General features: G+C 36.1%; 1 protein-coding gene across 1 annotated transcript; it reads left to right on the top strand.

The window, feature by feature from the left end:
* Positions 1 to 23,112: 23,112 nt before the first annotated feature.
* On the top strand, positions 23,113 to 24,472 carry LOC127074403 (transcription factor MYB44). Its single transcript, XM_051015719.1, has one exon. It carries the CDS (start codon positions 23,180 to 23,182, stop codon positions 24,173 to 24,175), a length of 996 nt encoding a protein of 331 aa, XP_050871676.1. The 5' UTR covers positions 23,113 to 23,179; the 3' UTR covers positions 24,176 to 24,472.
* Positions 24,473 to 24,694: the final 222 nt, after the last annotated feature.

Here is a 24,694-nt window from a genome sequence, read left to right as displayed (position 1 = left end):
GTTAGAACCATCCAGCATGGGTGGTCTATTTGAGTATCCTACATCCTTGTCCATGGTACTAGAAAGTAACTTCCCTAGATCTCACCCAGAAATTAACATGCAGGGTGCCTGCTCTGATGCCAATTGAAATTCTAGTTAACAGACTTTCGATGTCACACGGGATGTTATGACATCCAATTCTGCGCAGACAAGAATTATGCAGAACTTAAAAGTAAAGTGCAGTAAATAACACAAGGAATTGTTTACCAAGTTCGGTGTCACACACACCTACGTCTGGGGGCTACCAAGCCAGGGAGGAAATCCACTATCAGTAGTATTAATTCAGACCTTAAACCAACTGTTTAATCCTATCACTTAATACCTACCCAATGCAATTTCAATCTTACACTAAGATCAGAGTTCCTACTCACTCCCCCTCAATCACCTCAGTGATTACAACCTTTAATTAGATTAAAGTTAATGGTGAAGTTATACTTCAAACAACTCTTGATTGTGCTTAACAGCTTTAATCAAGATACACAGCACTCACGCTTAAAAGCTTAGAGTGACACAACACTTACAACTCAATGGACACCCTTAGTCCAATGCAATCATCTAGGTGATAATTGCTTGGCTCACAAGTTACACCTAATACAAAACACACACAAAAATATAGCAGTGAAGTATGATGGAATAATAAAATCTTCACGCCTAAAACCACTGAGTTCTGAAAGAAGGATTGCCATCCTTTTATATTGCAGCACTTGGGCCTTGTACTTGTATTTCCTAAAATTAAGGTTAAGCAAGTTAACCTAATTTCCACATATTAGGGTGCTAACAAATAGGCTATTTGTTAGGTTCATTAATTGTAGCTCAGTTGTTAGTTTTCTGGATTTTAGCTCAGCTGTTGGATTCCTGAAAAATAGCCTGAGAAAAATACTGAAACAGAAAAACTAACCATCCTACACTTTAGCATATACTCTCAGGAATGAATGTCACAACATTCAGTTTGACGTCCAGAACATATACCATATGCTAAGTCTATTATTTTCCTGAAAACAGACTGTGCTAAATGTTGTACTATAAAAGACCAAACAGTCTATACTTCAGTAACAGCTTACAGTAATAAATGTCAAGACATCCAGTTTGACATTTTCACAATGGGCCTTATGCCAGGTCTGTTATCCTCCTGAAGAACAGACAGGAATAGATACTTAACTGAAGCAGAAAAACCAACCTGCCTATTATTCAGTATATGTTGTCACTGATGAATGTCATAACATCCAGTTTGACATTCAGACAGTAGGCCTTATGCCAGGTCTGTTATTCCCTTGATAAACAGACTGAAATAAATACTGAGTTATATCAGACAACCAACTATTCTATATCTCAGTATCTGCTGACAGGGATGAATGTCACAACGTTTAGTTTGACATTCAGTAAATCATGTATTAGCTAAACCTACAGCATACTACTCAAGTATGTCATGACATCAGTCAAGACATCAGAGTACAGTTAGATGTTCTAACACAAAATGCAGCCAATCAAACATTTCCAAAGCATGTCATAACATCAGTCAAGACATTATAGTCCAGTTAGTGTTTTACCATAAAATGCAGCCAATCAAACATCTACACAAATGATGTCAAATTGGTGACCATTTTTAAGGTCTTTTAAAGAGATACAACTTTGATGAATACACTTTTCTCATTTGGATCTCACATAAAAAGTTAAGCAAGGTGGAATAATGAAGTATGTGACTTAACAATTAGAAAAAATTTCAACATGTTGAAATTTCCAAACTTCCATCTCAAAATTCACCATGATACAAGTTCCAAATGGAAAAGTGTTCAACATAGGACTTGTTCCTCTTGATCTAAGCTTTCCAAAGAGACCTAATTCATTCATTTTGGATAAGGTTTGATAGGGATGTGCATGGTGTTAACAGGCATGCATCAGTTGACAAAATCAAATCTTCAAATGATCACATAACCTTGCCTTGTCATTCAAGCTTCATTCAGACCTCAACATAGTTGATTTTGGACTTAATTGAGTTGCTTCATGGGCTTGTACACGCCCATGCAAGCATGAACATGGCATTGCTAAAATTGGACAAAATTTCAAGTGTGCAAATAACATTCCATTTTTCTATAAATAGAGACCCTCTGTGCTCATTTCAAAGGATCCTTGCGCGCCAGCTTTGCCTCCATACTTGAAACCCTCACATTTGAAAGGAAAACATGATAATTTTCATTTAAAAATTGAGTTTGAATCTCACTGTTTGGAGATTCAAAAACTCCGGGATCCAAAGCTTTGTACCAATCCTAAGCCACTTCTGCAAGCTATTGGAGCAAGATCAAACACGAATTGAAGCAAGAGAGATTAAGTTCTGCACAGCATTGAAGGTATTTTCCAGATTTTTTCTTCTCTTCAATTCTCACTAAATTCTCATCAATTCTCTTGTATCTTTGGTTGTCTGAAGTCCTACCAATGTAGGCAAGAAGATTGAGTTGCTTTGAGGTCAAATCGAAGCAACTCAGTTGACACACTTCAAAATTAAACTCCACATATCTCTCTATATATTTGGAGTTAGTTAAAATTGAGGTGATATTCGTGATCTACACCATTTTATCTTTCAGATCGAGTCCTCTTTTTTCATTTAAGTCATGGTGATAATTCAACCAGTCCGGCCAGGGTCATCGGAGAAGATGACCGGCCTTTGGCTTTGGCAGTGATGTGGCACGGTTCAGAACCATTGATTTGGTTTAAAATGTTTTAATCATAAGCGTTGGTTTGGATGACCATTGTTGTGGCGGGCTGACTAAAGACCATTGTGGACTGCGCGTTTCAGACCACTTGATCTGCCACCTCAATTAATGAGGGAGATCAAGTGGTCCACGTTTTTTTGATTTTTCTGATTTTAGTTTTTATTCCTTTGATTTTCATTAATTCATATTAATTTTAATATTGATCCAAAAAATATGAGAGTTTCACAAAAAAAAATTTAAATAAAATCCTCTTTCATATTTTAAATTAAAATTATTTTTTGGATCATTATTAATATTTTTCATGATTTAATTGATTTTGTGAATATTTTTAATTGTTTAAAAATACTTTTAAGTTTCCAAAAATTCTGAAAAAAATTCTCTAAGGTCCTTTGACCTTGTTTGACCTATGATAAATCTCATGGCCATTTCTTTGGTGTTTTGATGAGGTTTTAGGAAATTGACCAACCATATTTAATTTAATGTATTATTTTTAGTATTTTTAATTGAATAAATGCCAAATAAATTGTGTAGAGCCATTTTGATTGACTTTGGAAGTATGACTTGTGTTGTTGGGTCTTGGTCAAGGTTGATTTGACTTTGTTAAGTTAAGATCATTGAATTTAGGGGATTGATGGAATGCACATTCCATCTTCCAAAATGAATGAATGATCTTAATTCGGTAAAAGTCCTCATTTGTCCAATTTGAGTTTGATCCATTTCCCCTCCCTCTTCATCTCATTCCCCTTCTTTATGCATTCATATCATGGACCTATGATATCTCAATATCTTAAGGCTAGTTGATTACAAAATCAACATAAGTATGGATGATATTAGGCCCCCACTTTTTCATATTCTTTTTGTGTGTGGTATGTTTCATGAGCATAGTCCATTATACTATGTCTCTAACATGCAGTAACACCAAAATTCTATTTCCCGATCTCAAATAGTTATGACTTCTACATAAGTCCAATTACGACTGCTTAACATAGCGCTAAATTTTTGACACAAAAGGCATAGCATTCTAGTTAGTGAGATTGTAAGTCTCCCCTCTTTCATGGTATTGTGTGGAAACTTTGCCTTTTTTCCTTCCTTTGGAAGATGTCTTGGTTCAAGGAGTCATGCTTGTGATTAGTGGGTTGAGTGTTCTCCAAAGAATGACTTAAAAAAGCAAAAGCAATACTAACTTTTAACTCATTAACAACTAACATTTAATTTGCTTTTAATGCACTTTATTTTTAAGTATTATTCATTTGCCATTATTCATACCATTCTAATTGTTTATGTTAATGTCATTTTCACTTTGTCCACTTGGACCATATTTTGTGATATATTTTGTTTGTGTTTGTTTGTGTGGTCTTTGACTACTAATGTACATAATAAGAACAAAAACCCTAAAAAACTTCTTGTGTGGACTGTTGGTTTGATCTGAGACAATTGGACTTAGAATTTAGGCAACATTCCCTATGCAAAGGACTTGGACAATGCCAACTTTCATGTAACCAAGTGCTTGTAGTTTGAAACTTCATCTGATACATTATTAAAGATCCATTTGAGTTCATCTGCAACATGATCATTATGAAGCTGTTATTTTGAACCTGTGACTTATGGCATCTTGAGATTCATCTGCTATTTGGGCAAATTTGGAGAAGATCATGGAGTTGCTAAGCTTGGATGTGGCTATCTTTATTTGATACCTTGCTATTCAAGTTGATATTTTGTGCATTGTTTGTTGCTTGATTCTAATGTTCAAGGAAATTTGGGTTTCTATATGACATTCTTGTCTATTGGATTGCAGCCCATTGGTCAGATCTTTTCAACTCTCAACTTTTAAATTTATGCTTAGGATTAGTCTCTTCATCTCCTCATCATTCCTTTAATTTCAAAATCTCTCCCTCCTTTTAAAAACTTCTTTGCTTGTGCTTGTTTTTTCTAAACTTAGACCATATTGCAAACTAGAAACTTTGGCCTTATGCCATTGCACTTTCAAACTTCTTTTCTTAATCAAACTTATAAATATACTTAACTATACTTGACTTAAAATTTTCAAAAGCCAAAAAGAACTAGCGCTCATTCAAACCATTTTAGGCCTTTGTGCCTTTCAAACCTAATTTTTGTTAAAAACAATACACCCACTTTGAAATTTATATCACGAACTACGAGGTTTTGGTCCCTCATTTTTATATTGGTACGTAGGCACAAGTCCGAAGGTCTTGTCAAACACAAAAATATAATTAATGAATTCTGTTCTCATCCCCCCCATTCTATTTGTTTGCAAACATCATTTGTACAAAAACACATATGCACACAAGAAAGGGCTCCCTAGGAGTACCTAGGACACTTCGGGTGCTAACACCTTCCCTTTGTGTAACCAACCCCCTTACCTGTAATCTCTGGCATTTTATTATTTTTGATTTGATAACTTCTTATTTGTGGGTTTTGTTCGTACTTTTCCCTTTTCTCTTGGAAACAATAAAAGCACGGTGGCGGCTCTTGTTATTTGATGTCTTGCTTATCCATAGCTTAATGATCATGAATTTACCGCTACAGAATCCTTGGAGTTTGAATCTCAAAACAGAAGGTGAAATTTAAACTCTATTTCAAAGAAACCTTCAAGGAATTCTATGGTGTGGGGTTCTGGGATCACTTGGAAAAGCTTGGGCAAGGTGTCTATGTTGATCTTGAGGCAATGCACTTGTTTATAAAGGCAGTGGAATTCAGTTTTGCACCCTTTGAAATTTTGCCAAAATTAGAAATAATGGTTCATGGATGCATGGGCAATGAATTAGGCTCAATCAATGATGCAATCCAACTTCAATTCGTGCATAATGAATATTGAGGTCATCACATGGAAGCATGCAAAGAGGAATGATCATTTGGATCCAAAACTTTCCAAAATAAACCCAACAAAGGAACCATGCGCAAGTCCCTAAAATCGTGTCCAAATGAAGTGATATTGGAATTTTTGGAAAGGTAACATCAAGGGGAACAACTTTGATGTTGAACATTTTTCCATTTGAAGCATGGATCATGATACATTTTGAGGTGGTAGTTTGAGAAATCAAACATAATTGAAATTTTTCTAAGTACCAAGTCAAATGACCACTTCTTCCACCTTGAATAACTTTTGCTATGAGATTCAAATGGAAATGGTCCCTTCACCAAAGTTGTATCTATTTAAATCCTTTTAAATTTGGTCACAAATTTGACCTCATTTAGATTTGGCATGAGGGAGTTATGTGTAACACCCCTTTTTCTACCCCAAAATACTTAACATATAATCAGAGTAAATAAGCACGCATATAAACAAAAGGGCGTCACATCGACATTTTCAAAAACTAAAAGCTTTCAAAAACCAACAACCTTCATCATCAATATACAATACACCTGGTCATTTAAAATAACACAATCCAATTATCATGAATATTCAAGCATATGCGTTCGTAGCAGAAAATAATGAATGCTCATATATTTCATAAAATGATCTATGCCCCATACCATGATCATCTCTCAATAATCACCTCAAGGTAAATAAAACAAGTAATAACATAATGCATATCCAAATAAGATATGAGTTCAATACTACTAATCTACCCAGTGTTACATGACCAGAGCATTGACTCATTACCTAGTCTTCAAACTAAAATACGGAAACTCTCCGTCTAATCTCGAATAAGCTACCGTCCACGTACTTCAGCAATACTACTCCGGAGTATCTGCACGATACCCATGTAAAGGTAACATTCAAACAGAAAGGGTGAGAATTTAAATCATTATGAAGAAGTATAATAAGACACAATGATTAAATCAACAATCAACAGAATTCATCACACCTTGCATAACCATGTAAATAATATTAACCAACAATTATTTCACATGTTTCAAACATCCATCAAAACTCAAGAAGTATAATATTCAAATCCAATATTACATTCACAACTATACACACAACTACAACTATCACATAATCACATATTTTGCCAAGTTATGTATCCAACCATCACCAAATTCAATTACTAAATCTCATACACACATCACAATCACATCAATGCAAACATTCAATTATCACATGACTCTAATGTGACTCAATGCAAGACATGTGACTCTATGCATGTGGTACCTCAATGTGAACCCAACGTTTCACCGCTTTCCGATTCAATATCTAGAATCCAAGCCACCACGTCTATTTCCAATTAAGGGTAAACGTCTGCTACGCCTATTTCCAATTAAGGATCAACGTCTATATGGACCCAACGTTCCACCGCTTTTCGATTCAACATCTAGAATCCAAGCCACCACGTCTATTTCCAATTAAGGATCAACGTCTGCTACGCCTATTTCCAATTAAGGATCAACGTCTATATGGACCCAACGTTCCACCGCTTTCCGATTCAACATCTAGAATCCAAGCCACTACGTCTATTTCCAATTAAGGATCAACGTCTGCTACGCCTATTTCCATTCAAGGATCAACGTCTAATACCATGTGAACCCACAGTTTCACCACTTCCACTATGAAGTCGACCATGCCATGAATGAATGTACAAATACCAATACCTATGCAATTAAGATCATCTCTACCATCTTAACATTCCACATATCACCATAATTCAACTTTATGAATTATCCACCAATGGTACATATACACATTCATAATAATTACACGATTCACATAATATGCAATTAAGATTATCTCTACTATCTTAACATTCCACATATCACCATATATAAACTAATTATCAAATACGCACAATTAGAATTCATTCCAAACGAAATACAGCATTTAAAATCTCAATTTTTCACTTCTCACACAGTGGTAACCGGTTAACGCTCGGTGAGTAACTGGTTACTGTAAAACAGAATTAACAGATTTTTAAGCAAGTACCGGTTAACACTCGGTGAGTAACCGGTTACTGTAAAACAGAATTTGACAGATTTTTAAGCAAGTAACCAGTTAACGCTCGGTGGGTAACCGGTTACTGTAAAACAGAATGCAGAAATTCAAGCAAGTAATCGGTTAACGCTCGGTGGGTAACCGGTTAACACAAAACAGCATGCAGAATTTTCTGCGTTATTCATCGTTGGAGGACTTTCGGACCTCCGATTTCGATTTCGTAAAAAGCTACACGTTCAGAAAATTATAACCCATACAATACTCTAAGTATATGACATTAATTTACAGTTTTAACATAATCAAATCACCACAAATCAAGAATATTCATCAAGACCTAACAATTCCAAAACCATGCAAAATTAGGGATTTTACCTAAACATACATCTACCCATTGACCCGATCATACTAACCCATAACAATAAGGATTCCCCCCTTACCTCTTCAATTTGATGGAAACCCTAGCTTCTCTTTTGTTCTTCCCCCCTTCTCCCTACTTTTCCTCTTCTCTTTCTCTATTTTTGTCAAATGATCAAATGAATCTTATTCTCCCTCTCCTCTTACTATTTATATTAGTATTATATTTGGGCTTAAAGCATAATACATCTAATTTAATTAATAGGCCCAATAAGACCTAATATTTAAATATCTCTATTTAATTCACATAAATTAAACCACTCAATATACACACCAAGTTAATTAATTCAATTATTCATTATATCTCATATCAACTAAATAATTAATTAACACACCATATTAATTAATATAATCGATTATTACTACCTAACAACCAATTAATTAATTAACACTCCAAATAAATAAAATAAAATATAGTAATAATAATATAAGAAATAATTACTAAAATTGGGTTTTTACAACTCTCCCCCACTTAAAAGATTTTCGTCCTCGAAAATTTACCTCAAACGAACAACTCCGGATATGATTCCTTCATCTTATCCTCGAGTTCCCAAGTAATATTGCCATTGGCGACTCCGCCCCATATCACTTTCACCAAAGCAATCTCCTTACCACGAAGCTTCTTCACTTCTCGATCTTCAATTCGCATAGGAGATGTATCAACCGTCAAATTATCCCGTACTTGAACATCATCTACTGGAACAACATGCGATGGATCCGCAATGTACTTCCTCAATTGAGACACATGGAACACATCATGAAGATTAGAAAGTGATGGTGGTAATGCAATCCGATATGCCACTTCACCTATCCTCTCGGAAATCTGATAAGGACCAATGAAACGCGGCGTCAACTTACACGACTTCAAAGCTCTACCAACACCCGTTATTGGCGTAACTCGAAGAAACACATGCTCATCTTTCTCAAACTCAAGAGCTTTCCTCCTCTTATCATGATAACTCTTTTGACGACTCTGAGAAGCCTTCATCTACTCTTGAATCATCTTAATCTTATTCGTAGTCTCTTGAATCAACTCGGGTCCAACCATAGCACTCTCTCCCGATTCGTACCAACATAAAGGAGTCCTACACCTTCTACCATAAAGAGCCTCAAAAGGTGCCATTCCAATACTCGAATGGAAATTATTGTTATACGTAAACTCGATCAAAGGCAAGAAATTATCCCAATTTCCTCCTTGTTCCAAAACACAAGACCTCAAAAGATCTTCAAGTGACTGAATAGTCCTCTCCGTTTGACCATCAGTTTGCGGATGATACGCTGAACTCAAACGCAACTTCATACCCAAAGCACTTTGCAAACCTTCCCAAAATCTCGAAGTGAACCTCGGATCCCTATCCGAAACAATGCTCGACGGAATACCATGCAAACACACAATCCTCTCGATGTACAACTTAGCAAGTCTCTCCATCGAATAATCCATCCTCATCGGAATAAAATGAGCACATTTCGTCAACCTGTCCACAACGACCCAAATCGCCTCACAATTACTCAATGTTCTCGGCAAACCCGAAACAAAATCCATAGAGATACTATCCCACTTCCACTCGGGAATAGATAACGGTTGCATCAAACCAGACGGCTTTTGATGTTCAATCTTTGACTTTTGACAAGTCAAACATGAATACACAAATTCCGCTACATCCTTCTTCATACCTTGCCACCAAAACATCTTCCTCAAGTCTTGATACATCTTAGTAGCACCAGGGTGAATACTCAAACCACTTCTATGCCCTTCCTCGAGAATCCTCTTTCTCAAATCCGCAACATCCGGAACACAAACTCGATCACGACACCTCATGATACCATTCCCATCAATCTGAAAGTCACCACCTTTGCCTTGATTAATCAATGTCATAACATCGACTAATTTCAGATCTGACTTCTGACCTTCTCTAATCTCATCAAGAATGCCACACGTAAGCTTCAGCATCCCAAGCTTAACACACGAAGACGTCGCTTCACAAACCAAACTCAAATCTCTAAATTGCTCCAACAATTCAAATTCTCGAATCATCAACGTAGACATGTGCAATGACTTCCTACTCAATGCATCGGCTACAACATTCGCCTTTCCAGGATGATAATTCAAACCAAAATCATAATCTTTCAAGAATTCCAACCATCTCCTTTGCCTCATATTCAATTCCTTCTGATCGAACAAGTACATCAAACTCTTGTGATCACTAAACACATCAAATCTCGATCCCAACAAGTAATGTCTCCAAAGCTTCAACACAAACACAACGGTGGCCAACTCTAAATCATGCGTCGGATAATTCCTCTCATGAACTTTAAGTTGCCTTGAAGCATAAGCTACCACTTGCCCTTTTTGCATCAGAACACCTCCCAAACCCAACAAAGAAGCATCACAATACACAACGAAAGTTTCTAACGGATCCGGTAAAATCAAAATAGGAGCCGTAGTCAATCTTCTCTTAAGCTCTTGAAAATTCGCTTCACACTGCGAAGTCCAAATGAAAGCTTAACCTTTCCTAGTCAACTGCGTCAATGGTAACAACAACTTAGAAAATCCTTCAATGAACTTCCTATAATAACCAGCCAAACCAAGGAAACTTCTAATCTCAGCAACAGACTTAGGAGCTTCCCACTGGGATACAACTTCAATCTTCGTAGGATCCACAGAAATACCACCACTCGAAATCACATGTCCAAGAAAACTTACTTCACTCAACCAAAACTCACATTTGGAGAGTTTAGCAAACAACTTCCTCTCTTTCAACACCGATAACACAACCTTCAAATGCTCGGCATGATCCTCTTCGCTCTTAGAATAAATCAATATATCATCGATGAACGTGACAATAAACTTATCCAGATAATCATGAAAAATTCTATTCATATACTCCATAAATACACCAGGTGCATTAGTCACACCAAAAGGCATCACAGAGTACTCGTAGTGACCATACCTTGTCCGAAAAGCAGTCTTTTGAATATCCTCGGCCTTTACACGAATCTGATGATACCCAGACCTCAAATCAATCTTGCTAAATACACAAGCTCCAACCAGCTGATCCATCAGATCGTCAATCCTCGGAAGTGGATACTTGTTCTTAATCGTCACTTTACTCAGTTGTCTATAATCAACACATAATCTCATAGAACCTTCTTTCTTCTTGACCAACAGAACAGACGCACCCCACGGTGACACACTAGGACGAATAAACTTCTTCTCGAGCAAGTCTTCAAGTTGACTCTTCAACTCCTTCAACTCACAAGCAGACATTCGATAGGGAGCCATCGATACAGGATTAGTTCCAGGAACTAAATCAATCGAAAACTCAACCTCACGTTCCGGCGGTAAATCGCTTATATCTTCAGGAAATACCTCCGCAAACTCACAAACTATTGGCAATTCTTCAATCGTCCTCTTCTCATGAATATCCAAAGTTGCCAACAACATAAACAACTCAGCACCATCTTGCACTGATTCATCAACTTGCTTAGCAGACACAAACCAATCTTCCTTAGCACCAACCTCAGGAAAAATAACCGTCTTCTCGAAACAGTTGATATACACCCGATTGAATTCTAACCAATACCATCCTCGACTCCGACCTCTCTTCGGGTTCAGGAAAGCACAACATTCTCAACACGGGTTAATTGGCCAACACTGCACTCTTGCATGCAACAACATAATGTCCAAGCTCGATACAATTGGAACATTCAATATAAGCAGACGCTTCTCCCCCACTTATCTCATTCCCAACCTGCAAATGGAAGATAAAACAAGTATTGACAGTGTTCTCACACACATGTCGCATACTAGGGAACAAACATAATTAAACAACCTGGCCGGACGGACCGACCTGCTCTGATACCACTAATGGTATCAGATAAACCAGACAAACAGTATCGATCGTGTCAGATACACAAATCAAATACAACGGGATTGAAAAACCCTAACGACTATTGACCAACTGGTCGACCATGCTCTGATACCACTAATGTAACACCCCTTTTTCTACCCCAAAATACTTAACATATAATCAGAGTAAATAAGCACGCATATAAACAAAAGGGCGTCACATCGACATTTTCAAAAACTAAAAGCTTTCAAAAACCAACATCCTTCATCATCAATATACAATACACCTGGTCATTTAAAATAACACAATCCAATTATCATGAATATTCAAGCATATGCGTTCGCAGCAGAAAATAATGAAAGCTCATATATTTCATAAAATGATCCATGTCCCATACCATGATCATCTCTCAATAATCACCTCAAGGTAAATAAAACAAGTAATAACATAATGCATATCCAAATAAGATATGAGTTCAATACTACTAATCTACCCAGTGTTACATGACCAGAGCATTGACTCATTACCTAGTCTTCAAACTAAAATACGGAAACTCTCCGTCTAATCTCGAGTAAGCTACCGTCCACTTACTTCAGCAATATTACTCCGGAGTATCTGCACGATACCCATGTAAAGGTAACATTCAAACAGAAAGGGTGAGAATTCAAATCATTATGAAGAAGTATAATAAGGCACAATGATTAAATCAACAATCAACAGAATTCATCACACTTTGCATAACCATGTAAATAATATTAACCAACAATTATTTCACATGTTTCAAACATCCATCAAAACTCAAGAAGTATAATATTCAAATCCAATATTATATTCACAACTATACACACAACTACAACTATCACATAATCACATATTTTGCCAAGTTATGTATCCAAACATCACCAAATTCAATTACTAAATCTCATACACACATCACAATCACATCAATGCAAACATTCAATTATCACATGACTCTAATGTGACTCAATGCAAGACATGTGACTTTATGCATGTGGTACCTCAATGTGAACCCAACGTTTCACCGCTTCCCGATTCAATATCTAGAACCCAAGCCACCACGTCTATTTCCAATTAAGGATCAATGTCTGCTACGCCTATTTCCAATTAAGGATCAACGTCTATATGGACCCAACGTTCCACCGCTTTCCGATTCAACATCTAGAATCCAAGCCACCACGTCTATTTCCAATTAAGGATCAACGTCTGCTACGCCTATTTCCAATTAAGGATCAACGTCTATATGGACCCAACGTTCCACCGCTTTCCGATTCAACATCTAGAATCCAAGCCACTACGTCTATTTCCAATTAAGGATCAACGTCTGCTACGCCTATTTCCATTCAAGGATCAACGTCTAATACCATGTGAACCCACAGTTTCACCGCTTCCACTATGAAGCCGACCATGCCATGAGTGAATGTACAAATACCAATACCTATGCAATTAAGATCATCTCTACCATCTTAACATTCCACATATCACCATAATTCAACTCTATGAATTATCCACCAATGGTACATATACACATTCATAATAATTACACGATTCACATAATATGCAATTAAGATCATCTCTACTATCTTAACATTCCACATATCACCATATATAAACTAATTATCAAATACGCACAATTAGATTTCATTCCAAACGAAATACAGCATTTAAAATCTCAATTTTTCACTTCTCACACAGTGGTAACCGGTTAATGCTCGGTGTGTAACTGGTTACTGTAAAACAGAATTAACAAATTTTTAAGCAAGTAACCGGTTAACGCTCGGTGAGTAACCGGTTACTGTAAAATAGAATTTGACAGATTTTTAAGCAAGTAACCGGTTAACGCTCGGTGGGTAACCGGTTACTGTAAAACAGAATGCAGAAATTTAAGCAAGTAACCGGTTAACGCTCGATGGGTAACCGGTTAACACAAAACAGCATGCAGAATTTTCTGCGTTTTTCATCGTTGGAGGACTTTCGGACCTCCGATTTCGATTTCGTAAAAAGCTACACGTTCAGAAAATTATAACCCATACAATACTCTAAGTATATGACATTAATTTACAGTTTTAACATAATCAAATCACCACAAATCAAGAATATTCATCAAGACCTAACAATTCCAAAATCATGCAAAATTAGGGATTTTACCTAAACATACATCTACCCATTGACCCGATCATACTAACCCATAACAATAAGGATTCCCCCTTACCTCTTCAATTTGATGGAAACCCTAGCTTCTCTTTTGTTCTTCCCCTCTTCTCCTTACTTTTCCTCTTCTCTTTCTCTATTTTTGTCAAATGATCAAATGAATCTTATTCTCCCTCTCCTCTTACTATTTATATTAGTATTATATTTAGGCTTAAAGCATAATACATCTAATTTAATTAATAGGCCCAATAAGACCTAATATTTAAATATCTCTATTTAATTCACATAAATTAAACCACTCAATATACACACCAAGTTAATTAATTCAATTATTCATTATATCTCATATCAACTAAATAATTAATTAACACACCACATTAATTAATATAATCGATTATTACTACCTAACAACCAATTAATTAATTAACACTCCAAATAAATAAAATAAAATATAGTAATAATAATATAAGAAATAATTACTAAAATTGGGTTGTTACATTATGCATTTTAGAAGTTGAGGAAAATTGCTTGTTCAATGGTAATGGCCCAAAATGATCAATAATGTTTCCTCTTGGCACATGCCCTTGCAAGTTGAATTTGACATTTCTCAAAGAATTAAAGTTGGAGAGGACATATTGAAATTTATCATGAAACTAGGATGGCCTTCATCTCATAAACATTTAGCAAGTTATTATTCTTGGAAGTTGACCTCCTAACTAGGGCACAAACAAAATGACCTGTAATCTTTCACCATAAAAAATGACTTTCCAAGCCAAACTAGATCTTTATGTAAACATGAAAGTTGTTTGGAATGTCATAAATAGTAATGTTTCTCTTGGAATAATTTTCATATGACAAAAATTGTAGGAGATAGGGTCTAGTGAACCCCAGTTTTGACTAGTTGACTTTCTCAAGTCAACCTCGTTGAACCAACTTGCAAACTTGAAGTTATATTAATATTTTGGACTCATTGAGGATCATATATTTATAAGATGATGTATAATGAAGCATCCCTTGATATATTAGACCAATTATTGAAGAAACTTGCTGAGGAAGTCACACAAGATACCTAGATTAATTAGGGTTTCCAATGCAAGTAGCTTCAAACTCTTGATGAATTCTTGATCCAAATGTTAAATGAAGAACATGGGGATCCATATATGATGTCTATAACCATTGTGAACTATATCTTGATTGATCTCCTTGCACTGAGGTTCTTAAACCCTATCTGTAAGCTTGATGAGGTATTGGTGGATGCACACACTACCTATAGAAGAAACAAAGCTATACATATACATATTTTTGGTATTTTGGTAAGTAAACAAACAAACAAAATGAATTATGATACAATCAAATGTGCTTGGTGATCTCTCCCAATGCAAACCCAATGAATAATGGGTAAGGAGGATGCCAAAGTGTGATCCCAAAGCCAATGCAGATGATGAGATATCATGAGGGATCTTAGGGTCGAAATTGGGATCTTACAAAATGAAAAAAAAATCTACTTGGTCTGGGAATACGGATGAGAGCTCTAAAAATGTGCTTAGAAGAGGAAAAGACTCCACCCAGCAAATGTTAAATCATAAGACAGAGAGGCGATTTTAATTAGGAGAAAATCTTGATAAAATACCTAAATAGTATGAAGCATTTCGAATCATAAGGAAGGAGAAAATACTCATAAGGAATCATCATTACTTAGTAAAGGGGGAATATGATGAGGATATGTTGTCATGATTAAGGACGCGTCACCATAAACGAACATCACGACGTAATTGGGTTAGGCATAAAAAGAAATTTATGGGCTTCTTTTGTCCGAGCATTTAAACCTTTTAGATCTCATGCTCGGGGGGCTTATGTACATCCCAGAAAATTAGTTGACCAACCGAGGTAGGAGGTCGGTGAAGCCTACTTGAGCATTTGAGTTCTTTAAGGCTAGATTTGCGTGATAGCCGAGTATGGTGAGGTAAACAGATTGGATAGTCATGCTATCATTACAAGTTAGAACTCATGTAGGATATCAAATCTACTAATCGAAATTCGGTTAGGATGTCAAAATAGGCATAATGGATCTGACCTTCTATAAACCCAAAATGATCCCATAAGTACAAGTCGAGCCCAATGACAAGGCCCAGAAGCCATTTGAAGGGACACAAGAGACAGTTACAATATGATACATTATGGCGGGGAGTTATAACTATTGAAGAGGTGGTCGTTAAAAAGCAATTATAAGCGGCGACAAACGTTATTGATAGGAGAATCTATGAAGGATATGGAGAGTCAGGAAGGGGAGAAGGAGACCTATAAATAATAGGATATTTTAAGGGTAGAAGACAGACAAAAAACATAAAAACCTCACATAACGGACACTCCAACCATTCATTTTAGGCTCTCCTTGAACTAGAACAAGGAAGTCAACCTTTTAGTGTTTTTTAGCAAGAATAGATCCATGAAGATAGATGTTGTGTTACAATGGGAGACTCTGAAGTTTGTCACTGGGATTAGAATTTTTTTTGGGATTGGTTGGTTACTACAGGAAGTTCATTGAAGGTTTTTCAAAGTTAGCATTATCGTTAACTCAATTGACTTGAAATGGTCAAGCCTATGTTTGGGTTGTACATTGTGAAAAGGGTTTTCAAGAACTCAAGAAGAAGTTGATGTCTGCTCCAGTCTTGATTTTTCTGAATCCAAGTCAGTCCTTTGTTGTATATTGTGATGCTACGAAGATGGGTCTGGGAGGTGTGTTGATGCAGAATGGTCAGGTTGTGGCTTATGCTTCGAGACAATTGAGAGTTCATGAAAGGAATTACCGGACACATGATCTTGAGTTGGCAACAGTGGTATTCATAATGAAGATTTTGAGGCACTACCTGATTGGCCAAAAATTTGAAGTGTTCAATGATCACAAGAGTTTGAAATATTTATTTGATCAGAGAGGGTCAGAGATCTAATTTGAGTTTGATAGATCGTATCACGTTAATCAACCAAGGTAATAGAGGTGGTTTCCGAGTCGATGAGAATGGTGTGATGAGGTTTAGAGGTAGAGTTTGTGCTCCTGATGTACCCAGGCTCAAGAAGAGTATTCTTGGGGAGAGTCATATAAGTGGATTGTGTATTCATCCTGGTTCTACGAAGATGTATCAAGATTTAAAGAAGTTATTTTTGTGGCCAGGAATGAAGGAAGATGTTGTTGAGTTGTGTATTCGTGTTTGACTTGCCATAAGTCGAAGATTGAACATCAGAAGTCGTTATGTCTGGTGCAATCGCTGAATATTCCCGATTGGAAATGGGATAGCATTTATATGGAATTTGTGAGGCTGCATGGTATACCTTCGAGTATTGTGTCGGATAGAGATCCAAGATTTACATCAATATTCTTGGAGAGTTGAAAGTTGCGTTTGGAACTAAGCTGAAGTTAAGTTTCGCTTATCATCCAAAGATGGACGGTCAAATAGAGAGAGCTATCTAATCTTTAGAGGATTTGTCAAGGGCTTGTATGCTAGAACAAGGAGGTGCTTGAAGTAGCTACTCGTTATTGATTGAGTGTAACAATATTTTTCATGCTAGTATTGTGATAGCACCATATGAGGTGTCACATCATAGGAGGCATATGACTCTTTTATGTTGGTATGAGTTAGGTGAGAGTGTTTTGCTCGGACCTAAGATTGTTCAGCAGACGACTGTGAAGCTCAAGATGATCCAAGAGGAGAAAATCACTTGAGTTCCAGGTGGAAGCACGTGCTTTTTGAGAGTTACCCTAGTAACCGGTGTTGGTCAAGCCTTAAAGTCTCAAAAGCTCACTCCGTGTTTCATCGGTCCTTACCAAATTTTGCAGAGGATAAGAGGAGTAACCTATCGGGTTGCCTTGCCTCCGCCACCTGCTAATCTTTATGATGTGTTTTATGTGTCTTAATCGAGGAGGTACGTTCCAGATCCGTCTCATGTGATCCAAGTGGATGATGCGCAGGTGAGAGATAACCTGATTTTTGAGGCATCACCCATATGGATAGAGGATCGAGAAGTGAAGTAGTTGTGTGATAACGAGATTACCTTGGTGAAGGTAGATTGGAGGGGGGACCAGGTGATGGAAACATAACTTGAGAGCTTTAAGAGCCAGGTGAGGGATTCATATCCGAATCTATTCACTTGAGGAAATTTTCGATGCGAAAATTCTTTAAGTGGGGGAGAGTTGTAACACTCCACTATTATTAATTGATTTATTTTGAATTATTGGTGATTTATGATGATTTTTGATGATTTATTTAATTATAATTGTGTGCAATTTATTTAGTTATTATGGTTTAACTAAATAAATATGTGTTGGAGGGTGTATGATTAGCATCATGAAGTGTAGGGAGAAAACTAGATTAAATCTAGAATATTATTGTTTTAATATTTAAATAATACTAATTTATTTGATTTATTTAATTATAATCAGAAAATAGATACTTTGGTAAAAAGAGGAAATTAGGAGATGTGGAACAAAGGAAGGGGTAAGAGAGATAAGGGTTGAACCAAGTTCATAATTTTGAGAGTTAAGTATAAGTTTATGAGATAAAACTAAGTTTATGACCTTTTTGGATCAGTGCGTAGAATTTGGAGACAAAAGATAAGGAGGCGAGGAGGAAGAGCAATGGTTTAAAGATTTAGGAAGGAAGAACGCATCAAACCCAAAATTTTCTACTAAGGATTGAGGTAAGGGTGGAAAATTATTCTAATAATAAGGGGTGTGATGGAAGGGTAGAATGGAGGAGCTCTTAACCTCCTTAGGATTGGGTGTTCTAATCTCAATTCAGATTTTCGTGTTATAATTGTTGTTGTATGATAGAATTAGTGTGAAATTCATGTACCCTATGTATGCATATATTCAGTTTTGATATTGATGATATTATGCCATTGATTGATGTTTAAAGGTTGTGACTCTAAATGTGTTAATGGTGATTTAGAAATGATGAACATGATGATATGGATGCAATATATTGTTGATTCATGAATCCATAGAGTAAATGATGAGTTAGGAAGCTATAACAATAAGAAATTGGATTTATTTGATGGATTTTCGTAGCATAAGTTTTTGGAACATGAGGGAGTGTTTGGATGGTTTAAAAACTGTTTTTTTTTTGGAAAATTTACAGTATGTGCCGACCTATGAAGGTCATGTGCCGACCTGTATAGGTCATAGGTCGACACATGCAGACAGCACATCTAACACAACATTACATGCTTTAAAAATGAAGTACATGAGTCGAACTGTAGATGTTATGTGCCAATCTATATAGGTAATGAGTTAACCTTTATATGTTATGTGTCGACCTATATAGGTCATGAGCCGACCCCTATGGGTCATGTGTCAGCACATAAATGCCAGAATGTTATTTTGCACTGTTCGACGTTTTTTGCCATAACTTTTGATTCGTATACCCAAATGAAGTTGAAGTGTTAGAAAGCTAACACTCAGACCTATAACATGATAGTTATAGGTGAATTGTTTGAGTATTATTCCTATGCTTAATGTGTTGGTGAAGTTTTTATTCATATGTTCGGTTAATGAATTATTAACATATCCCGACGATTTTGGTCACAACTCTCATTTCGTAAGTCCGATTTTGATGTCGTTTGAAGCATTAGAAAGATAACACTCAAATATATAACATGGTAGTGATTTGTGATATGTTTAAATATTATTCATATGCCTACTATGTCGATAAATGTATTGGTTTATATGTTTGGTTAATGAATCATTACATTATTATAATATTGTGGTATGATAATGATGTTGTTATGTCGATGATGTTATGATTATGATGTTAAGGTGTTGATGAGTTGCTGCTATTTGTCGATGTTATTAATGTGGTAACATGAATTGATTGTTGCATGATGAATGATGTGATGCATGAATGGTGAGATGTGTATGGGGATCCTTTTACTGAACCTTGTGGTGATAATGTATGTTGTTAAGAGTCATGCATCACGGTGTAAGCGATTCGGTCCAGTTTTGGTGTGCTCTGGTTTGGTGGTATGGATCAGGAGTGAGTAGCTGGTTTCTAGTGGAAATCGGTGAAGCGTTACCTATGGTGATGGTAACGAGTTTTTGTGAGCCTAGATCCTATGGTGATGGATCGGGTGCGAGTAGTTAATTCCTATTATGGGGGATTAATGAAGCGTTACATATGGTGATGGAGAAATTTGGTGTGCTTCGGTTCCAAGAGGGAATTTGATCCTATGGTGGGGATCGGGGAGCAAAATGAACCCGAGTGTTCATATTTGGTACCACATGTATGTCGAGTCGGTGTTGAGTATATTATATAAGTGTTGCATCTGTATTGATTGTTGTTGACATGTTATTGAAAATTGAGATACTATCATGTATGATGTTGATGATGATTGGGGTGTGAGAATTTGATATGTTATTGTGCATGATTGTGTAGATGTTGTACTCTATTCTTCATTCGATATCATTTATTATTGAAATGAATTTTCACCCATTCTGTTTGAATGTGGCCTTTACATGGGCATCATGCAGATACTCAAGAGTAGATCTTGCGGAAGTAAGTGGAAGCTAGCTCCTGGAGTTACTTTTTAGTTTATCGTTTAATTAGAAGTATCTTGCTCTGATTATGTAACATCGGGTTGGGAACACTTGTTTAGGTTCTTATGTCATGTTTATGTTGAAGTATTATAACTGATGTGGTTGTTGAGCTGATTTATATAACTCATTTTATTGCGTTATGAAAGTTGAAAGTATTATCTTTTAATTGATTCGATAATAATTCCACTGAGATGATACTTGAAAATGGAAGTGATCATGTGATGACAAATTTAATGTGAATTGATATAACATGTGTTACGGAGCAGGATTTATTTTTGATGTGTGTGACACCCTTGTGGTTATGATTTTAATTGAATTGTGTGATAATTGGATGTGGGGTTTAGAAGGGTGTTACATGAACTTGCAGTTGAGAGCATTTATGATCATTAGGATGATAATCTATGTTCATTGAGAAGATTCTAGAAGGAGTGAGACTCCTTCTTGGTGGTCGGTCAGGGTCAATGTGGTCATCCTAGAACAACCATAAAAGAACAATTAACCACTTTTACAATTTTACAATTTTTGATGAAATTCCCCCATGACTCTCAAGAAGTCAACCTTGATCTCATCCCAAATCTCCTTCACGAACCCAAAATTTACCCATTCGGGACCCGAACTTAAGCCATTATCACATTCCCACATCGCTCTCCTAACTTCCTCTTCTATAAACTCACAAATCAATTCCTCTATGCCGTCATTATCAATTCTTTTAAAGTTCATATTGACTGGAATGGGTCTCACTACCTTATCCTAGAAATGTCCATGAAAGTGTTCAAAAATTGCATTTATAATATCTTCCACACTTGTCAACTGTCTTCCATCCACTTCTAAATTTCATCCCCTCGTCTTATTTTGTTAATACACCCATGAAAGTACTTGGAATTCACATCACCCTTTTTCAGCCACTTAGCTTTGGACTTTTGCCATTGAATGATGCAGTTTAGATTTTATAATTTATACAATTATATTGTTAGCTCTCTCTTGGTGGTAGCCTACTCTTCTAACAATCCCACATCATCCCCCCTTACTTCAAGTCTGTTTATTTCTGCTTTTTCCTCATCGATTTTTCCCCTTGACTTTAAGTGTGATTTTTGTGCCAATCTTGAAGTTTTCCTTTGATTACTTTCAATTTTTTAGGACAAACATCCCTCATCCTTCCACCTTCATGTATATGCTCCAATGAATAAAATCCATTAATGTTCTATACCAAGCTTCAGATATGAGAACTTTTTTGAGTCGACTCATTGTTGATCCATTCGACCTAGACCACATAAACCTTCTTCCATGCAAAGGTAAATCAATCAACTCTGCCTTTGAAATAAAATAATCAAAATCTTCCATTTCTTCCCTTCTAGTATAGCTATTAATCCCTTTCCTTTCTTTTTTCGCTCTAATTATGTTGAAATCTCCCAATAGAAACCACATAGTCTCATTCTTCGAAGAGATTAGCGATGAAAGGTCCGTCTATAAAATTCTCTTTCTTTTAGCAACGCATGGTGCATACAAATTCCCTATAATAACCTTCTATTTTTTCCCCGTAGTCTCCCTCCAATATAAGCACATGATCTTTAATTTATTTTCTCTTCAACGAGAAAACATTGTTGTCTCAAATCATTAACAATCCTCCTGACCTTCCTTCTGACGACATGAAAGAAAAGTCAAACTCTGTCGACCACCACATCATTAGACATTGGTTTATATTCATGACCTTCATCTCTCTCTTGAATGTAAGTCATATATGGTTTAACTTTTTTTTGTTAAACCCCTTTATGTTATAGCTTATCAATTTGATGATGATATCTTTTTTAAAGTTGTTGATTTATAAATATCAATAACTTATTTACATTAATACATAAATATAAATATAAATTGTCGCCAATGATTAAACCATATATCAATAATTTATAATCATTTAATTCAAAAAATACATACCATTTTAATTCGACTAACCCATACTAGGATAAGTTGATCTATCTACCCACTAAAATTTAGTTTTTATTAAATTTATTTTTTTGACAGTCATTTAAATTAAAATTGTAGTCTATATTTTTGCATTTTAGAAGAATAATTCATATTTAAAAAACTTTTTATAAAAACATATATATTTAAAACTTTTTATAAAAAAAATATATTTTCCCGTAAAAAATAATCTTTATAAAATACAAATATATATATATATATATATATATATATATATATATATATATCTTAAAAATGTATACTCAAAATTTCATAATCTTATTTTAAAAAACGATCATGGCTCATTATTGGTAAGTTTGCCTATGGTTCTAATTGATGAACACTCAAATTTAGACTTTAGTATATTATTATTATACCTAAATATCTTGCAATGCATAATACGTAGGTTAGCTAAAGAAATTAAATTTAAAATAAAAATATATAAAAAAAGTGATGAGTTGTGTAAAAAGGAGCAGCAAAGAAACGACGCGTGTTGAAATACAGCTGTATCGCAAAATCCTAAATCAACCGCCTCCCAGGAACAAGCGGTATCCACAGTCCCATGACCGATACGAAAATCCCCAAAAACCTAACCTCCCAAACCGTTTCCCCTCACCCACCCATAACCCTCACACATATAAACCAACGCAAATCCAACTTCTCTCACAACAAAATCTCAAACGCTCCACCACACTCCCAACACCAAAACCTTCTCCCCCCTAAACCAATGGATCGGATCAAAGGTCCATGGAGCCCCGAAGAAGACGATGCCCTAAAGAATCTCGTCGAGAGACACGGCCCTCGAAACTGGTCACTCATCAGCCGTGCTATCCCCGGCCGGTCTGGTAAATCGTGCCGCCTTCGTTGGTGTAATCAGCTTTCTCCTCAAGTTGAGCATCGGGCTTTTACACCTGAAGAAGATAGTCTCATAATCAGAGCCCATGCCCAGGTTGGTAACAAATGGGCCACAATAGCCCGATTACTCTCCGGCCGAACTGATAACGCTATCAAAAACCACTGGAACTCAACTCTTAAGCGTAAGTGTTCTTCCTTCATGGCTTCCGACGATCCATCCTTTAACCCTCAGCCGCTCAAGCGCTCCGCCAGCGTCGGTGCGCCGGGGAGTCCGTCCGGCTCTGATTTAAGCGACTCCGGAAATCACTTCTTCCGTCCTGTTCCGGTTCCGGTTCGATTACCTATCGAAACAACATCGGAACCAGAACAGGAGGAAGATGACGGTCCTTTAACCTCGCTGTCGCTCTCTCTTCCAGGCGTGGATACATCAGATGCGGTGAACCGTTCTGCGGCGGTGGTGCCGATTAGTTCTTCTCCTTCTCCGATAACTGCTGTAACGGCTTCTGTGGCGGCGAAAGTTTCACAAGAAGTTGGAATCGGAGCGTTGAATTTGAGTGGAGAATTTATGGCGGTTATGCAGGAGATGATAAAGAATGAAGTGAGGAGTTACATGGAAGAGCGTAATGGAATGTGTTTTCAGGGTGTGGATAGGCTCAGAAACGTTTCTGCGAAACCAATTGGGATTAACAGGGTTGATTCCTAATTTGGGTGATTAGAATTTAATTAGAGTTATTAATTAATGTTAATGTTAACAAAAAAAAATGGGTTTGAAAAAAAGAAGAAAAAGAGGAAGCTTTATTTTTCTTTCTTTTTTTAAGCAAATAATTTTGGCCAATGTACAGAGGAGAGAGAAGAGTGAGTTAGTTGAGAAATGGAAGTTCATTTACTGAGCAATGGCAAATCTGTAATTTCTCTCTTGTTCGGTTTGGTTGGAAAAGAAAAAGAGGGTTTAGATGGGAAGAAAATGGAATATCCTCAAAAATTTCTTATTTGAGTTTAATTAATTTTCTACTGTTATCTGAGAACGTTATAAGCATAATGTAAATAATCGTTATTATGGTTTAAATCCAAAATCAAATCAGTCATGAAAAAGGAAATAAAAATTAAGTGAGTCATGAAAAAGGAAATTGATGCGTTTATTTTGAATTGGGAGTAGTTTTTGTCAGTTATACATTTATGAACCTGAAAATTAGTTGATCAGTTACTATATGGTTATATTTTG

Source organism: Lathyrus oleraceus, chromosome 4 (genome assembly GCF_024323335.1).
Source record: "Lathyrus oleraceus cultivar Zhongwan6 chromosome 4, CAAS_Psat_ZW6_1.0, whole genome shotgun sequence".
NCBI classification, from domain to species: Eukaryota; Viridiplantae; Streptophyta; class Magnoliopsida; order Fabales; family Fabaceae; genus Lathyrus; species Lathyrus oleraceus.
This window is presented reverse-complemented; position numbering and strand designations above follow the sequence as displayed.

Coding starts and splice junctions, on each gene's coding strand:
- LOC127074403 (XM_051015719.1), top strand. CDS start 23,180: ATGACCGATACGAAAATCCCCAAAAACCTAACCTCCCAAACCGTTTCC.